The sequence below is a fragment of the Sabethes cyaneus genome, chromosome 3 (assembly GCF_943734655.1).
Source record: "Sabethes cyaneus chromosome 3, idSabCyanKW18_F2, whole genome shotgun sequence".
Taxonomy (NCBI): domain Eukaryota; kingdom Metazoa; phylum Arthropoda; class Insecta; order Diptera; family Culicidae; genus Sabethes; species Sabethes cyaneus.
Window position 1 is genome coordinate 139,560,118 of NC_071355.1, and position 19,630 is coordinate 139,579,747.

Below are 19,630 nucleotides of genomic sequence, written 5' to 3' on the forward strand. Positions count from 1 at the left end.
ATTAGGGATCTTACAATTAATATTTAATATTATTAAGAAATTCTTTGGTTCAATTATTTTCAATATATCGTCCACGAAGATTTAAATCACTCAGTTGCAATCACACATACGATACGTGTGATCAAAGTTTTATTTTTAGGGCGGAACTTCCAGAAATATAAATTTTGTTATCAATATTTTAGCAAAGCGAAACAACAGTTGTATTCACACAGTTTTCATGCAAATGAACATCGACATCATTTCTTGCTGTCGTTTTCTCTGTGATCCGCTAACATAAATAGCAACACAAGATATTGAGCATAAAGCCACCTACTTAACGATTTTCGGCTAATTTTTGACTCGTCCTGATTTTGAGACCGAATGCATCGATTCAGAATTGTTAAATATAAAACATTGAAAGTGAATATGTCAGAAAAGATCGACTCCGATCCGAATAGTAACGTCACACAAAATCGGTCGAATAAAAGGGATGTTTGTGCACTTTTTCAACACGATTTACTTTATGGACGAATCAACTTGATGTAGGGTCAATCGAGACAAATAATCTGCAAAGCTATTGGAATGTGAAGGCTAGCTAAGCTTTTTTTTCAGAAATCAAAGTATAGTCAATCCACAATCATGGGCCACACACAATTGTGGGTCATTTTAGCTTTAGCTGCTAATATCCGTTGAAATATTACCTAATGATTGATCAAATTCTTGGTGCCACTTATAAGTAACCATTTTATGAATCAATTAGCATGATATTCACGCTTTCATTGGCAGATAAAGCAATAACCCATAATTGTGTGTGACCCATGACCCATGACCCATGGACTGACTGTATACGAAATCGCAGGGAGAAATTTACAAAATATTTTCTTCACGAATGATTCGTACATACTGCACAAATATTCTACAGATACGTATTTCGTAAACCTTCTACAGTGCTTTGGTGATTCTTCACATACAAGGACTACAAATATTTTGGATACTTCTCTATAAGACTTGTCACACAAGCACCATGTTTTCTGCATTGGTTATTATATTGAGAGTTTAAATTGGAAACAAGTTCCAAGCATTATTTTTTTCTAATTTAGTAAAATAAATAAACTAATAAACTTTGCAAAATTATTATAAATCTTATTTAAAGGGTGTCACGTACAAAATTTGGTCAAACAAAAATGCGCATAAATCAATTAAATTTTCTATTAAAATAATTAAATGATATTTCTTTTTAAAGTTTATTTAGCGTGAAATAGAATAAAATCTAATAGCAGTTTGTCAAACAGTGCTTCTCGCTTCCAACATTTAGTTTTTGACTGACATAGATTACATCGTCCTTCACCACGCAATCAAACATTGTCGTTGACAGCTTCTGGAATCATATTTTGACCGTGCATATTTTGACATCACATACTCATTTGTACCTACACTGAGGCCGATGGATCAATAATTGCAAACCATGATGGCTCATTTAACAATCAGCGTTTTGAAGGTAACGTGCTCAGAATTGTAAGAAATAAGTTTCATATTCAAACCGCGATGAGATGAAGTGAGCAGACTAGCATAACAGTCAACTGATTCTGTCATTAAAGCTATCGAAACTAATAATTAACCACCAAGTGCCACTGTATAGCTAAACCGATCCTATGTTGCGTGCTTAAATGCCTAGTTATTAATATTTTATTGATTTTACATCATTTCCATGTACCTTATACTGATATTATCACTCTTGCATGTTTCACTAGTAGATGCATGCTAGGATTTGCTTGTAAGTCGCACATCGAGGTATGTTTCTGCTGCTAATGTCGGCAACTAAAACCTGCTAAAGGAAGAGAGGGATCTAGCACCTGTTGATTCTGCACTTATCACGGGAAAACGAAAGAATTAATACAAAGATTACGTGTACACAAAATTTCCCAGTCATAGCACCTAGTATAAAGATAAATTCAACACGATAGAATTTTAAGATGGAACCGCATACAGTTTATTGTTGTTCTAAAGCATTTTGGTACGTTTCACAGAGATTGTGATTGGCGTTTCGCCACTTCTCTGCAATTACAGTGGTGTAAGGATGAACTCATGGTGAGTATAGACATATCTAGATAGTATAGCTATACTCATCATGAATAAAATATGAGGAGGCCGGTGTTATCTAGTTGTTTAGAAGACGAATTTATTGTTCTGTAGACAAATAATCGTTTGTCGTCAGAGTATATTTGTCGTCGGAGTATATTTGTCGTCATATATTTACTTTTGGTCATATTTGATTTCTAATCTTATTTGATCTCAAAAAATCCAGACGTTCCTTTTACGTAAGAAAGAACGTAAACTTCTCTACAGTGAGTAAGTTATTGAGAAATATAAGTGATCAAATTTTTATGTAAATGTACTTGTAAAAATACAGCCGACCAGATCAACGTTATGGAGACGGTTTCACAATGAAAGGATCATTAAACTGTTTCCATAACGTTGATTCATTTGTCTGCATTCATACAAATACGTTTACACAACATTCAGATAACAATAAATAAAAAAAAAAGTTGGGGGAAATGGGGCTTATACAAGAAGTTAGCTGCAAAACCAAACTAGTAACTGTACTGTAGAAAGTACGAGAACGTGAGACAAAAACGTGAAGTGAATTCTACTAGCCTCCAGCAAGCACTTGATAACGATAACGAAAATGAAAGGAAAATAGTGAATTACCTCAAGGAAACAGGACTATACAAACAGTTGTAGATAGATGATAAAACCTTTTAACAGACACGAATACACCAAAAGGTGCAAAGTATCTTTAATAAACAAACAAACAAACAAACAAACGAACAAACCAGTAACTTATTCTCTTTGGATTGCCATTTATTTATTTCTTGCAGTGTCACTATTTACGTCTTAAAATCAGTGATGTAATTTTATTTTGAGAGCAAGTTAGATTCTCTTATCGGTTTCGCTACTGAAATTGAAGAACTGCTTCTACCTGACGACCATCTCATACTCATTTGTAGTTTCCTTTGTCGCTTCTAAGGTTGTGAGGTTGCCGTGTGTAGTTCTTATGAGATTTGTTCACCTTCTGATTGAACTATCCGTTCTATTGTATGCATTATTTCATTTTAATAGAATCACTAACAGCGCGGTGAATTTAACAAAAATAAAACCAAAAAAGAAATAATGAATACATAAACAAAAATGAATAAATATGTATTCAAATGAATTAGTAATCAAAACCTTTATGGAAAAACCAAATAATCACATTCAATTATGCCCATGACCTAGCGATCCTGAATATCGAATAATCTAGGATTAGGAGTTTACCAGCTGTGATAATAACTATAAAGTGCAAAGTATCACTAATATCGAAAAAAATACGAGAAATGAATTTTTGGTTTTCGTAGTACCTAATTTCAGATTTCTGCTCTCTGTTTGAAAACTTTGTTTCATGAAGCCTCCGATTTGAGGAAGAGCCTTATATACACCGTTACTCAATCAGTTAATTATGTATGTATTCAATCTTACCAATAACGTATACTGAAGAGTCTGAATTTCTAAACCGGATGAACAACATTCCTTAAATATGACAGTACTTTGTGCGAAACTAGATGAGACCAAATTAATAAACGATTTCTATTTCCGTACGGGAAAAATAAGAATAATCCTTTTAAAATATTAAGGAATAACCTTCTGTTTTTATACGACAGATTTTACAGCCAAGTTTTACAATAGTTGACCGTTGGTGCCAGTCGAGATGCGAGCATGCAAGGACTAGTTTGTTGCACCAGTACTATAGTACCTCTAGACTACCTGGGAGGCAAATGCTTACGTATTATTACAGTGCAAATACCAAATTGGTCAAAGGAATTATGAAACATTCACATAATCCTCATCGTAAGCAGTTTATACGGTGCGTTATACACTCTATACAATATCAAAGGATATATCGGCACCAACTTTTCAAAAGGGCCACACTGCAAAATGTAAACAAACCGAGTGAGGGTTTCTTTCCCTATGCTACTCCAACAAAAAATAACCCTCACTCGATTTGTTTACATTTTGCAGATTGACCCTTTTGAAAAGTTGATACCGATATGCTCTGGGAGTAAGAGGATAAGTCTGCCGCGTACGCCCCGCGCTTTACAATTTGCAATTGCCCGCAGTCCGCACACAGTTGTCTGTTGCTAAACAGCGATTACTTTCAGTCACGATACTATTTGGCTTCGTAATTAGGCGTGGGTCGCATTTTATTTTTAGCTATCGAAATATTTTTAATCGCATTTACTCAATATTCTATGGATGAAAACTATTAGAGTTACCTACATCTGATGGTAATTCTTTTGCTTGGAATATTTGAAATCTATCCTACAGCACACATGAAAAACTAAAATCATGAACCACTCCATCGAAAGGTACTATGTAAGCTGTTTTATTAGTTTAGTTGAACTATTTAGTTACGCGTGAGTGGTGCCATCCTCACTTGCCTCGGGCACTAATTATAGCAGGCGTTAAATTTGCACCTTAAGCCTCATACATAAATGACATGCTCCGGAAGTAGCAAGAGAAATCATGCTTTCGCCCAACAGATGCAAACAATATGCCCATGCCCATATGCATATATTGCATACCAGATACCAGCTTATCAACTACGGCGGGGAAATTGAGATGAGTTGTGAAAAGCCAATCACTTTTGGTATAGCTAAGTGGATGTAAACTCATCGGGTACTAGAATCGCAAACTGTGATAACGTGCAGATGATTGCTGCAAGTTTGGATTGGTTCACCGTTTTCATAGCGATGGAGGTGCAACATCAAGATACTTACAAAGAAGATGTCAGTTCATATTTACCGCAAAGTGTTGATCATTTGTTGCCCAATGATTGCAGTTTTAAGATTTTGCTTTCGTTTTCAAATCAGCAACAGTAGTTTGCATATATTAAAGTTTTCCATTCCAGGATTAATCTATGTTATGCAAATATTTGAAAGCTAATACATACGTAATACAAATTATAAATCTTATTTAGATTTTATATGAAATGTTGAGAATATAAAATTGTATACCAAATCACTTATATGTAGAAAATTAAAGAGGTTTTGAGAAAGTGTGAAAAAGGTTGAAATCCGACGGTTTCACAGCGTTAATTGCTTAAGCAACAAAATGCTAATTGTGTACCCAGCCTGCTGCCTGAGTCATAGTAGTAGATGTTTCCTCTAATACTAATTGGTGAGGAACGCAGGAGAATAGCTCACTATAGCTTTTGTGATTGCACAGCAAACTGGAAAGTCGAGGTAGGGTAAGGAATGAGTTAAGCAGTGTTACCTATTTTAATCAGTTGAACATAAATGATCCGAAAATGCACTTTTTTATTCATATTTTCAAAATCTTTTGATAGGATCATCTTCACAAATCACTTAACCATACATTTGATTCACACAAACACAATTTACTGGGTTTCCGACAAGAAATATGATGAATTAAAAATTGTTGTCCAAAAACGTACATTTTTCAGCTGCTCTTCAGCAATCACCACCTCGCTACTAACGAATTCATCAAATTTTCAGCACTGATTACAACCACTCTGAAAGTCAAGCACTCAGTTGTCACATACCATATTATTCACTCTCTTTTTTTCTATTATCTAAGGCTTTGTCACTAGCCAAAAGTTTTATTATTTTCTAACAAAACTGAAAACAAATTCTGAATTGACGGAACCTGTTCACCACTAGCAGCAGCTGCAGCACAACTGATGAACTATCGTGTTGCCAAGACACTGTTTCAGTTCTGGAAATAAGAATTTTAAGTTTGAAATTAACTGAAACCTCCTATGGTGAAAACGTGGTTCAATACTTTCAAGAGAAATGTATGTTCATAATTAATTTTTCTTTATTAAAAACAACACAAGACACCTTTTTCAATAATTTTCGAAGATTTCCTCAGTGATTTAAAAAAGCAACGATGTGTTTCAATGTTATTTGCTTTGACAACACTGTTCTGAGTCGGATCGTTTGTACTGCTATATGTTTACCTCTTTTGTTCTCCCACCATCCTTATGAACAGCGAGTGAGACGTCAAACTCGCAGTTTCCCATAAGAACACCAGAGAATAAAAGAGACGACGAATACCGTTTGCCGAACGGTGCGGTGAGTGTATGCCCCGATAAACAATTTAGACAGATGGCATTTTACGCATCTATGCCGATACGCTATACCGATTACGCATCAGATGCCGATTAGTAGGTCGCGGATAGGAACGCGAACTCACTGAATAGGGGGAAAAGTTCGAGGGATTTTTTAAGGGGACGTAAAAAAATTCAGATTTCAGGATTGCTTAAAAAAGCACCTTGCGGGTAAAAATGGGTTCGGTCTGATCCAAATTAGTTCCGCCGCTCCAACTTTTAAAGCGAAAAATCAAAAGTTTAGCTCAACAATAGTGTCTTCCAATGGTAACAGCTTGAAGAACTAAAGATAGCAAGAAGTTTGGTATGCTGATATCCCCCACTTAGTCAACCCATCGCTTGTAATAAGGTAAAACAATCAGTGACCCGCTTAAACTGCTTAAAACTAGTTCTTTACCCTATGTAACTTTTTTTCTAATGCATTAGGAAGGTAAATCTTTACGTCCCCGACATAAAAATTGATGGTACTTGCAGTTACACTTTTGGCTCTATCTCCACATATTTTCATGCGATTTTTATGCAATCAGTCTTAAAAGAACCACATTAGATTGGCCTTTAATGAAAAAATTAGTTCATAAAGTTTGGTTCCATTTTCCCGGAGATATTCCAAATCGCAGTGGGATTTTTTTTAAGTCATAAATAGCATGAGAAATAAAACTCTGAAATCTGCTTAACAGAGTGCGTAAAAGACTTCAACAGAAAATCCCACTGCGATCTGGAATATCACCGGAAAATGGAACCATAATTTATCAACTTATTTTTTCATTAAAGACCAATCTAGTGTGGTTCTTTTAAGACTAATTGCATGAAAATCGAATGAAAATAAGTGGAGATAGAGCCAAAAATGTAACTGCAAGTACCATCATTTTTGATGTCGGGGACGTAAAGGTTAAACCGGGTACGGGACGGGTTCGGGTAATCTTTATGCCCGACCATCTCTAGTGTACACATCATCGGCAATTATCGTTCGTATCAATGTGTAGGCTGCAGCCAAATGTACAAGAATACACATTAATTGAAAATATATGGTAAACGAAAGAAGCCTAGTCTGGTGAGTAAGGCGCATGGGGAATAACTCCCATTTGGCCATTAGGGTCAACCAAATCTTCCGGAAGAAAAAACGCTACCTGGAAGAGCAGGAAATTGCGGAGTTGGAGCGGCTGCATTGTTCTCAGAAAGCGCGAAAGTTCTACCAGAAACTGAACGGATCCCGCAAAGGCTTTGTGACGCGAGTCCAAATGTGTAGGGATAAGAAGGGCATTATTTTAATGGACGATAGTGCGGAGACCGAAAGATGGAAGCAGCACTTCGATAAACACCTGAAAGACACCCAGGCGGAGAACCAAGGCGACGAGGAAAGCAATTTCGACGATGGGACAAACGGTGAACAAATACCAGCCCCAACGATAGGCGATATTAAGGAGGCCTTCATGCATCTAAAGAACAATAAATCGGCTGGAACAGATGGCATCGGTGCGAATCCCGCTTCAAATCCGGTGGGACCTGAACGACCAGCGGCGCAGCGAGTAAGATGGTTAGACCAGGTGGAGCGAGATATGGCGGAGAGTACTCGGTGTCCAAGGAATTGGAGAGCGATAGCCCACTACCGAGTAAACTTTGTTCATCAGGATGGCAAGCCAACTACTCATCAAGCAATCAATCATATGCGACATTTGTAAAACTAGTTATTAAAAAACGACATCATAGAATGTTTCTCCAAAATAGAAAATTTTTATTTACGCCAAATTATTTTCATATGTATTACTATAGTTTCCAACTGAATAGAGCCTGAAAGTATACGGCACTTAATTCTAATGCCTATTTAGGGGTGGTAGGGGCAATATGGGCCACCTAAGCAAAACGCGTCATAAAACATGTAGCGCGTAATCAAAATTCTGGTAATTGCCATAAACTTACGATTTGATATGTCTTTGATAAATTAACAATGTTAGAATATTGATTAACTATGAACAGCCATCAAATTTGAATGTTTAAAAAATGATACTTTTTGCTTCGTTCAAAAACCATACGGGGCATAATGGGCCACTATACGGGGCAATATGGGCACTTTAGTTGAAGTTACCATTTTAGCCAGTTTTTACTAGAAAATAACATAAAAGATTATATCAATACAAAGAAAAGCGAAATGGTGACTATTTTCATTTCATTTAGCGGTTGTTTTATGATTGTTTTTATTTACCGATTTTTTTTCAGTTGAACAACATAGGCAACATGGCGGAGAAGTGGCAGGTAGATGAAAGACACCACTTTTGCTCTGTAACCGCTATTTTCGGGTTGATTGTTGCGTGCAATCACGCAGCATTATACTTGACTGTGTCATTTTAATGTTTATATTACTTTCCAGCGTTTATGGGTTATGTACAAACACATTGCCAGGTATGCTCATTATGCCCCTTACAGCTATACTAATCAAAAATAATTATAATAATTCGATAAAACAAAAAAAATATCTCAATTATACAAAGCGATTGTTCATATATGGTAATAGTAACCATATATGGAGTGGAGAAGTCCAGAGCACGCAACAAATAGCTATAGAGCTTATTTTGTGGGTTGCAATTCTTATAGCATTTTTACAATCTTGAGTCGGCTCGAGTATTTTCTCAATATCTCAGACATGTCAACGAATTTGGATGCAGTTTTTGTTGAAATGCTTATTAAGAACATTATCAACAAGTTCATTAATCAAATTAGCGAAATTGATTGTCCAATAAGCCCAAACGAACGGTGGCCCATTTTGCCCCGTATGCTCATTATGCCCCTATTACCCCTACTTATAGCTAACGCGTGGTTGAATATGGTCAAAACAGACATAAATATATTACATATCTCACAGTCGAAAACACACAAAAGAATGGTAAAACGTTTAGTTATGAATAAGATCTAATATCACCCTGATAAACGATGCACATGAAACACGTATATAACGGAAGTGGTTAAAAGTGACTAAATCATTATCACGAGGATATCTGCACATATACACATCAATTTTCACTATTATTCTTATTTTTATCTGAACTAACGTTAATATCGGTAGTATCAGTTTTACATATCGTGCTATTATCTTTATTGTTATTATTATTATTGCTGATAGTATTTCTACTGCTAATTAAAGGCACTCCAAAAATTTTCTCCCACGAGCTACAAATAGTGGTCACAGTACTCTCTTTGGCGGTATCAGTAGCAAAGTCTATTCGCCATGTTTCATACTTATCTTCCTGTTCGTCCATAAAGTGCAACCGGCAAGATAGACTGTTGATGACTTCCAGCTCCACAAGGTTTGACATCAGCTGCGTGAATTTCGGTTCAATAGGATACTTGCTGTTTTCATTTAGCCATTTGATATCTGCTGCCAAATATAAATAACTATCTGTCAACAGTAACGTACACAGCTGAACACTCTGCAGTTCATCATTGGATAAAACTTCACAAAAATTGACGATCATCAAAATTTTAACCGTGTCTCCTTTGGTAGCTTTAACCAATTTACCAGTAAGCAATTCGGACGACTGCAGGTCAAGTGTGCAATACTCTGGAAGAGGATTTTCTAACAAAAACAAGCAAGGAAAAATGTATCAGGTAAAATAAATAATTCACTTAAGAATAGCGAAAGTACCGTAAAAGTTGCAGCCGTCATGTAGATATATCTATGTTATTATATAAATTAGAGTTACAAAACATAATTTTAAACCATTTTTTTCGATTCTAACCACTACCTTTTGATGGTAAAAGTGCGCCAAAAATTATCCGTTGTTACCAACATTTAGTACTGTCGCCCACCACGGTACAATCTGGAACGATTTAAGTTACCTGAGGTCACTACTGAGTACGCGCAATGCCTTGAGGCTGCACTGCCGGTGAGGTAAAAGGGTACAATGGGCGGCACATGCTGTGAAACTGCCGGGTAACAACCCCGCAAAAATGGTTTTCGCCTCGGCTTATATTCGCATGAATAATGGCACTGTGTTTTTAACCCCCAACTTACCGTTTTTGCTACACTGCCCACTAGCACGACATAACTGGCAACGCACGCACGTTAGCCAAATTTTTCCCTGGATTGTCAACTCTTCTTGTGTTTATAAATGAAAGAATGGCTGCTGTGTTAAATATGCGCGCCGGAGTGAATTTGGCCAGAGAAATCGGTTTTTCAATTCAACGGCATGGCTCCGGCATGTATATGCACATCAACAAGTAACCAGTAGCGTGTAAAACCTCTTTAACAGACCAAAGTAATAAAATTGCATTTTTCTCAATGGCATATCAGCACATTCCTCATTTGTGGACACTACAGTATTATAATCGTAATGTCATAAAAACATTAGGTTGAGTCATATTGTTTCCTAATTATTACGTTAATAAAAGAACTTATCACGTTAAGCATAATTTTCCGGAAATATAGCTGCGTTTTTACGGTACCAAATCACTCTTATTTTAACGAACTTACCAGCAAAGAACAACATTAGACAATCAGTTCGCAAAATATCTTGCAAAATAATGTGAATGCCACCGATCGCGCTTATCAGAAATTTAATTCCTATTTTCCACGGAAGCACCTGCGCAATCCCAACACGATCTATTGTCCCTGATAAGTGTTTTCTCAGCCAAGTTGATGGATCATCACTGCAAAGTAAGATAAAAACTGAAACTAATTCTGGATCCTTATCGTAACTAACTTACTTTTGTGCAGCAGTAATTTTCATAACGTAAAATTTAGTTGTGGACATAATAAACAACCCATCGAAACCGGTAGGCCACTCGTCCAGCTGATTTTCATCAAAAATTACGCACGACACTAGCCATTTTAAACCTTCGTTTGCATCTTCAAACAAATGTTGATAAAGATACAACTTTAATCTGTGATCGACGTTTGCATAGTCCGTGTACGAGTATCGCATTGGCTCGAAAGCTAACTTCGGTGAAGAATCCAATTTGCCTTGTTTCGGAGTTTTAGACATTAACATATTAGTGGATTGAAAAAGTCCCCCAAGCATTGTGCTTATAACCGAGTTATCTCCTTTAGCTGTAGGAGATGCTAGAGTTTGCTTGTCAGCACTTGATTTCACCTTTTGATTTTCTAATGTTTCTTCAGAAAAAGATTTATGTTGTTTTTGATCTGCAACAAAATAGAATATATGAGAGTAATGCGTACTTTTCTTATTTATTAATATGACTACCTTGATTAGATTCATAAGCTGTACATACACTATCGGTAACGGACCCAGAAGAACTGCTTTCTGTTAGGTTTGCAGCCGCCAAAAAAGTCTTTTTGTGCTGGGAAAGATTAGGTTTTATTGTTAAAGTTTCCTCGTTTTCTGTCTGCGCGGAAGCAGTTAGCGGAACATTTTCTAGTTTCGTCTTGGCTATAATCTCCGCAACCTTTGTATTGAGATCATTTGTCGATGTCTCTTGGTTGATGAGCGTTGTCGATATATTAAAGCTTTTGTCGGCTATTGAATCCAATCCTGGTAAGGCGAATGCCTTTCGTTCTTCGGAGTGTTTTCTACTTGGATGGAATCTTGAAAAAATGAATATTATTGAGATTGTTTATTATTTATTACGGGAGAAAAGAGCAATCAAACAAAGGTGTTTATAGTATCCAACAGAGTGGGACAAGACGAGAAGGGGAAAGAGCGACAAATTTGTTAAAGGAGTGTAATTGAAGTAACGCTTATTAAGTATCTATACCGTTTCTCTTTACCCAAGCTGGGAGATGCACCGATCCAACCAAGCTATAATGGGAACCAATTAGAACCGGATTGGATTTCAACTTTTTTGCCAGGCTCTGTGGATCGCAGATATTGATGAATCTTTGAACCACAACGGACTGAATAAAAAACACACTCCACAATCCCCTTATTAGGCGTGCGACGTATTTCAAACTCCCCAACCTTGGCGGGTTGAGTTATTTTTAGACAATCTGACCGAAGGCCGAAGGCGAAGTTCAATCTGACTCGTTTTACTAACAGTACGGCGAAACTGTGCAGGCGCTTGGTACTCATTAGAAATAATGGAATTGCCAGTTTCAAGGAATTTCTATTCACCAGTCTTTGTATATAGAGTAAGGAGGGGTAAAAGTGCGATGCGGGTAAAAGTGCGATTCAATGATTTATCGGTGCAGATTCCGAGTAAATTAACTACATTGGCATGGATGGGTGACTACTTTGACAGCTTGAATCTAACGTAAACTTTGGTTGCTTACAAAGCATAGTTGCTGAGTTATGTGCAAATGTTATTTTAGGGCGGTTTTGATGTAGTTTTTCGTTATACGGCAAATACGATATCAACAGGAGGATATTACTTGTTGAAAATTTGTAGCAGCGTTTTACATCACTCACATATCTGTTTTGAAAATACGGTGAAAAGAATTTACAAAATATACTTCGCTTTTCCGTTATTTAATCTAACCCCGTCAAGCGCTTACCGGGGTAAAAGTTCGATTCACGGACGGGGTAAAAGTGCGATTCATGGACGAGGCAAAAATGTATAGCTAATTATGTACAACTTTAGGCACTATATTACAGATGCTAGAAATGGAAGATCTGCAGAAAACTGAATCTGCAGAAAGAAAAGGTGCAAATTGAGAATATTCCTTACCAAACCTTTCCGCAGATTGGAGATAATATGGTTTTGTTAGCTACTGCTGGGCTAATTTCGTGGATTCTAGCTTCGAACTTTTGCCCCGCGGTATTCGCACTTTTGCCCCGCTAGTGGGGTAAAAGTGCGAATCGGCACTTGATCAGAAGAAAGAAGAATTTAGTTTGCAAAACACTATTACCGCAGATGATTTATAGTTGAATGCAAAGACATTGAATTACTGCATCACTATAAAATATATTATGTTTATGTCCTTCTTTATATCTCACGAAAATTGATGACAACTTCAAACATCGCACTTATGCCCCGCCCTACTCTACTAAACCTAATATACTATACTAAAGGTTAGATTCAGTCCCTCCCTAAACCTAACTCAAATATGGTCATCACCGTGGGTCTGCATTGATGAGCTAGTGATCGTGGGATCGAATCTTAGTAGAATCAGGCCATTCGATGTTAAGTGACTTTAGCATGAGTTTATATCGACATTAAAGCCGCGGCTAGTTACATGAATGGTACCAAGGGTTAGTTCGAGGTGCGTAATGAAACCTCTACAAAGGCAAATTATAACTAGTTTCAATACTTCCTGTCTTTATAGAGTGAGATTGGTTGAAAAATAGTAAAAACAGGGTAAAAACAACGACACTTAAGCACTTAACCAATTTGCGCCTCTCCAGTTATTTTTTTATACCAAGGCGCTCAAAATTCCGAAGAAATCTTCGATTCGGCGACTTTAAGACAGATTTATCGGGTTGTGCTTGTTGGGTACAAATGGGATCGAATGGGCATTTAGGAATGATTGTGTTTTTTGGCGTAATGCGATGCTTTATTCGGCCAAAACACGTATTGTCCATCTGCATGATGCTTTTGTAGAAACGGCATCATCATTTTCTTCCAACATTCGCTCTGGTGACATCTTGATTGATAGCCGAACCAGAGGGGTTGAACCATGGCTTAGAAATACCTCTCGGAAATGGCAATGTACAGCAGCACTTTCTGTTCAAACCTATGTTTAAACTTGTATTTTATGTTCGGAGAGGCAGTAGAACTATCCATAGAATAGTATCGATCATTTCCGGAAACGTGCGTCATCGAAAGAGGGAACTTACTTTCGTCATCCAAAACAAAACATTTTCCGGAATAATTTGTCAGCAATCAGCTGCATTGGGATTTCTGCGTCGAAATCTGTTTCTCAGTGTATTTCAGGACTCTTGTCTTCTTTCGGCACTTTATCTACCTACTCTTTTCAATGTTTTGCAGATGTACTAGTGGGAACAGTTGAACTTTTTTGCGACATCCCTTTACTCTCACGGAATCCTTGTTGTTGAAGGCACGAATAAGAGAACGATATCATTGTTATTGTGTCATTGCGAGGTCGTCAAATGCACGAAGCTTAGCGATTTGGATGCTCTGTCTCAGGTTATTTTCAGTAATGAAGAACATCATCTGCTACTCAAGAAGCCTCTCGGACGCCTTGGATAAAGCACACAAAATGCTGATCGGCCTAAGATTTGTCAGCGCATTTAGATGCGCAAAATTTTTGCGTGTTTCCAGTCTGTGCATAACGCAGAAGTTAATATTTTGTAGAAACGGTGGTTCTACAATTGATGGAGGGACGGTAGGGGAAAGTAATGAAAATTTTTTGTTGTGGAGGGGAAAGAGCAGGAAGGTGAGGAGGGAGGGGAGGTTGGTAGCTACGCTTAACAAGTAGTCGTTATGACTCCTACCTTTTGTCCAATGCTGGAAGGTGCATGGGTCGAACCAAGCTATAATCTAGGATTATAGCCGGATTTGATCCACAACACCCGCCAGGGCATGTGGCTCGCTGGTGCCCGTGTATCTATGAACCACAGAGGCGCTGTACAAAAGGAGACTGCAAAACCCACTTACCCACCCAAGGTAGCGACGCGTCTGGTTGGGTTTTAGACACAAATTGTGCCTCTTCCTCCGTCCATTGTAGATAACCACCGACCGAGAAGTTCAAATCTAACTTGCTTTTACTTTCAGGACGACGATACTATGCAGGCCCTTACAACTTGCAAGGTAGTGCGGGCTTTCGGAGAAAGGCTTCGTTCCTATGAACTAGACCAAACTCGTGTCTTTAGTCTTTGATTTTGAAATGCGGTCAGGCATTAATATTGATATTTTTTAGAAACGGTGGTTCTACAATTGATGGAGGGATGGTAGGGGAACGTAATCACTTTGGTGCATGTTAGATGTTCCTTATATTAGTAACACGTCGATGTGTGTGACGAATTTAACCATTTGTTTTTGTCGTTTTAGAAAATTATGCTATGAGGCCCAAGAAGGGTAAAGTTCTCTACAAAGCAAAGCAAAGCCTAGATGCACATTCGGATTTCGAGACTGTCCAGACTCTTCCAGCCAAAATTCGAACACTGGAAGAGTGGTTTGTTAAACCAGCGTCGTACCTCGAGGCCAACTGGCAGGCATGAATGCAAAGTTCTTTACTGTTCATAAAAAATGACAGTGTACCTGCGAATATTGTTAGTTCCGTAGACTCAATCACAGCAACTAATCTTCTTTTGAGGTTTAATCACATTAATTTAGTTATGCTTGAGAGATTCTGTGAAATGATAACAAAATTGAAATCCTCTTTGAACAAGTGACGTTTCAATCTATTATGCTTCGACTATCATCAAATGCCAATTGAACGGCAGGAACATTCTTCTTTATCACATCAGTTTGTTTCTAGTGGGTTACTAATTCATCTCATCGAGTTGCCTGCATGAGTTACACTCTCGCCATCACTCGACATCATAAGTGTCAAGCCTAGTATTCAAGTCTGGGCGCTAACTCTTAATATTATTACTATTTCTATTTATAATCTCTCTATACAAAATATGTACATACCCACTATCGAGCACCTCGATACTGCTCTGACTAGGGTTGCTGAGAATTTCGATATCACTCTCATTCCCGAGCAAATCTACGTCTCGGTCACGCTCAGAGTTAGTACTTCCTGCTACGCTTCGGTTTGAATCGCATGAGCTACTCGGTTGCGATATCCGAGAACACGAAGATGAATCATTTAATGAACCAGCAGATCCTAGAAGTAAATTATCAGTGTAATAGCTACTCTAATCAAATATGTGTCTAGTAGATAATGCCAGATAAAGTGGCATTTTTGGTTGAATTTATTCTAACCATTCAGTTTTTTCCGCACCATTCTAGAGATACACCATTAATAGTGGATAATAAGAAGTGCATTGTTGTTTCTTTTTTTATTTTCAGTTTCTAGATTACACTGCGGAGCAAGTGACAGAAGATGACAAAGTTCTCCCAACGTCACTCATCTTTTCATCGGAGTCGAATGAAATCCTATTAGTAGGTAATGAGCCTTATTTCAGCATTTGACTCGAAACTCGAATTGAATTCGACGTCACGTCGCTTGCCTCGCAGAGTAACGCTTAATATCACTTAAGTTTACACACAAACGAAAAACAAATTAGCTTACTCGGTTTGTATTTGACCGGCGACTTCCATGCTTCCGGCGTCTCTAACAAAATGTTACGTTTAGTGCAAGATAAAACAAAATAAAAAATACAATAGGCAAAGACAGCGTTAGTAACATCAAAATACTAGTATGCAATACGTATTGTTAGAATAATATTGAAACTACCCGATATCAAACCAAGCATATTATACAGTACAAATTCGCATACCAATGCTGTTTTTCGAGCTAGTTTTTTTGAGCATAGCCCCAAGCCCCGATGATCCTGCTACAGGTTGAGCAAAATCGTCAGCGTCAGATGTGTTGACGTCACCGTCACTGCCTATCGGTTTTGTAATGCCTTCCAGGGACTGCTTGATTGGAGATTCTTTAATCTCTATGCAGTAACCCCCATTGCATTCAGGGCATTGCAAATCTGTAAATCATAGGAATTAGTTTTTTCTTTGCCGCAACAATAGGAACATGCATACCATCGTAAGCCTTTTTTGCATTGATTTCTCTGGAAAATTTGGCATTACATACGACACATTTAAACAACTTTTGATTCATTTCCGATAATGGCCTTTTAGAAAGAATGTCACGCAAATAGCTTTCTAAATCCTGACACGTCTGCTCGTCAATTTCATACGTGCGTATTTTTTTATCTTTTTTAACTGTATCGAATAGTAATGTGATGCTTGTCGACGTAGAACGTTCACATGCTTGCAATGTTTTTATTCCCCAGCGAGTTTTAGTCCTTCAAAATTCAAACAAATATTCAGTTATTAGTGTCTAGCAAATAAAGCGCACTCAAAACTTACTTTCCGCTATCTTTTTCACGAATGCTCATGTCTGAAATTATCAAACAAAGTTCAATCGGACTTCCTTTGGCGTTTACCATGTAACATCTTTCATTTTCTTCTACGTCCGATTCTACGAACAGTTAATATAATGTAATGTGCATCAATATGTCATAGAAATATGAAATTTGTACCTGTTTCCGTATCTGCAACTTTTCCATATATATTCGTTAAATCTAACGACTCACGCGTAGTATCGACCACCGAAAGATAGTTCGATTCATTTTCATCGATGGCACTCTTAAAACCAGACACATTTGAACACACGTCTGATTGTTGATTGCCTTTAATTGGGGATTCGAATGTTTCCGCTAACGTTGAGCGATCTTGATTCACTGGAGTTGATGTCATCATATTGCTATCATTCTTAGCTTGGTCTAAGTTATTTTCTCTCCCGGATAGAATTACGAGTGATTTTGTAGTCGTGTTATTATCCGGCAAATTAGTATTCCGAGTAACATTTTCGTAATGCGTCACACTTTCAAACTCTTTTTCACATGCAGGATCAAACCCAATCACATTCTTCACCATATCACCGGCTTGGCTTTGCAACCATTCACACCCGAACTGTTTGCGCAGATTCTCAATTTGCTTTTTTGTTTCAAGATGATCATTGCTGAATTCTGAAATTGATAGAAATATATTCAGTCTTTTTGAAATATCTAGCTTGCACTATGTAAATGAATATATTGAAATAAACTATTATATGCACTAACAGAATACAGAATTTATAACACGCTGAGTTGAGATAATATATTTCTACTCACCCAATGTTTTTGATGATACATTAGAATCTAGCACGGATGTTGACGTTTTGTCGTTATCAGTTGTGTCGCTCTCCGATATTATCGCGCGTCGCACTTTAATTCGTTTTTGGTAATTTGCCGAAGAGTTCATCTCATCTACACAATCCGAATATGCAAAAATATATTAATCGTTTTAATTAATTAGCACAATGGTTCAAATCACCTTTGTAATCTGTGTTTAGACTGCTTTTCGATGTAATGCTACCTGTTGGTGTATTATTCAAGCTTTTCCTTGTTGGCGTGTTTAAATTACTAGAGCAAGTACTGCCTGGACTTCTGGGGACGAGTATTGCATAATAACTGTCATAGTTACCAGTTAAAGTTTTTTCATATTTGGACAAAACCTCATCATCAAGCACAAACTTCAGTTGAGACGTGTTCTTATTGAGGTATCGTGCTGTTGCTTGTCGATGCTTTGGATGGCAAGCGAGCGGATTATCTTTCACATTCAAGCAGCACAGCGAAGAAAGAGTACTGATAGGAAGTAGAGCTGCATGATCTACGATACAGTTTCCAGAAATATCCAAGTCTCTTAATGTAAGCAAACGAGATATTCCTGTAAGGTCTTCTATAAAATTATTCGAAATAAACAAAGCTCGGAGCTTTCGCGCTGCGTCCACATGAAGCGTTGGGATATGCGTTAAACGGTTGAAGCCTAAGTTCAATACACGCAAGTTAGGCAACCATTTTATAGCAGACACGCTTACAATCTGATTGTGACTCAAGTTGAGATGTTCTAACCATGGCGTAAACTCCAAAGAACTATCGATGTGATCCAACATGTTGTAAGAAAAATTTGCCACCCGCAGTTCATTCCACGTGAATCCGTTACTGTTATCGCCTCCACAGGAAGTTATAATTTCTCCTACGTGTGACATGCTTCGAATACAAATAATTTCGCTAAGTTGTGACCTTATCTGCTGAATTCCAATAATCTGACTAATCGGAATCTTTTGGATTTCCAGTTTACGGAGGTTTCTAAATTGTCCAATATCCACCGCAAATTTGTATAAATCATCATTGATAAATTGATTTAGGCTCAGTACAGTAGTCTTCTGTACAAAATCGTAGATAAACTGTAGATCACGAAATACATCTGATTTAGCATTGTTTGGCTTTACAACCTGGAAACTTTTTGGTGGTAAAATTTCATTTTTGTCTACGATTAAACTGAATGAGTCATTTAGTGCTCTCAATAGTGATCCTTGATTTTACGAAAGAAAGGAATATTAGCAGAATGAAATAATCAATATACGGTTAAAATTACCTGATAAAGTAAGTTTATACTGGCTATTTAAGACTTTGTCACCACTGTCCTTCAACAGCTTAGCCAGCGCAGTTATTTGTTTGGGATCCATTATGACCTCGAAAAGTTGATTATGAATTCTTTCTTACCATCAGTTCATTTGCTTTAATAACTTTTTAGCGAAGAACTATATGCCACAAAATTAGAAATAAAAGAAACGAGCTGCCTTCTACGAATGATTTGTGTGATCACTTTTAAGAAACGTATACAAAAAACTGCTGGATCATCAATTAATACGAAGAACAAATGACTGTCAACTGCAATAGCACATTAACTTTTCTGGGATGATATGCAAACTATTGCAAAGGTTTCGAAAATGAACGGTTCCTCATTTTACAAATAAAAATCGCACTTTCTCTTACAAAATGAATCACACAACAATACTTTAGGAACTGATAACAAATCGTAGTTTGGAATAAAAATTTAGAAAACAGCTACCAAACCAAA

At 37.2% G+C, this 19,630-nt stretch overlaps 1 protein-coding gene across 1 annotated transcript; it reads right to left on the reverse strand.

Moving 5' to 3' along the window:
- Window positions 1-7,859: 7,859 nt before the first annotated feature.
- Window positions 7,860-19,581, reverse strand: LOC128741662 (serine/threonine-protein kinase 11-interacting protein). The gene is made up of 13 exons (XM_053837618.1): window positions 19,145-19,581; window positions 18,041-19,081; window positions 17,839-17,973; window positions 17,206-17,694; window positions 17,033-17,144; window positions 16,703-16,968; window positions 16,444-16,647; window positions 16,236-16,277; window positions 15,632-15,827; window positions 11,341-11,681; window positions 10,844-11,279; window positions 10,611-10,786; window positions 7,860-9,713 (listed from the first exon to the last, which is right to left on the reverse strand). The coding sequence occupies exons 1-13, from the start codon at window positions 19,233-19,235 to the stop codon at window positions 9,151-9,153; spliced, it is 4,092 nt and encodes a 1,363-aa protein (XP_053693593.1). The 5' UTR covers window positions 19,236-19,581; the 3' UTR covers window positions 7,860-9,150.
- Window positions 19,582-19,630: the final 49 nt, after the last annotated feature.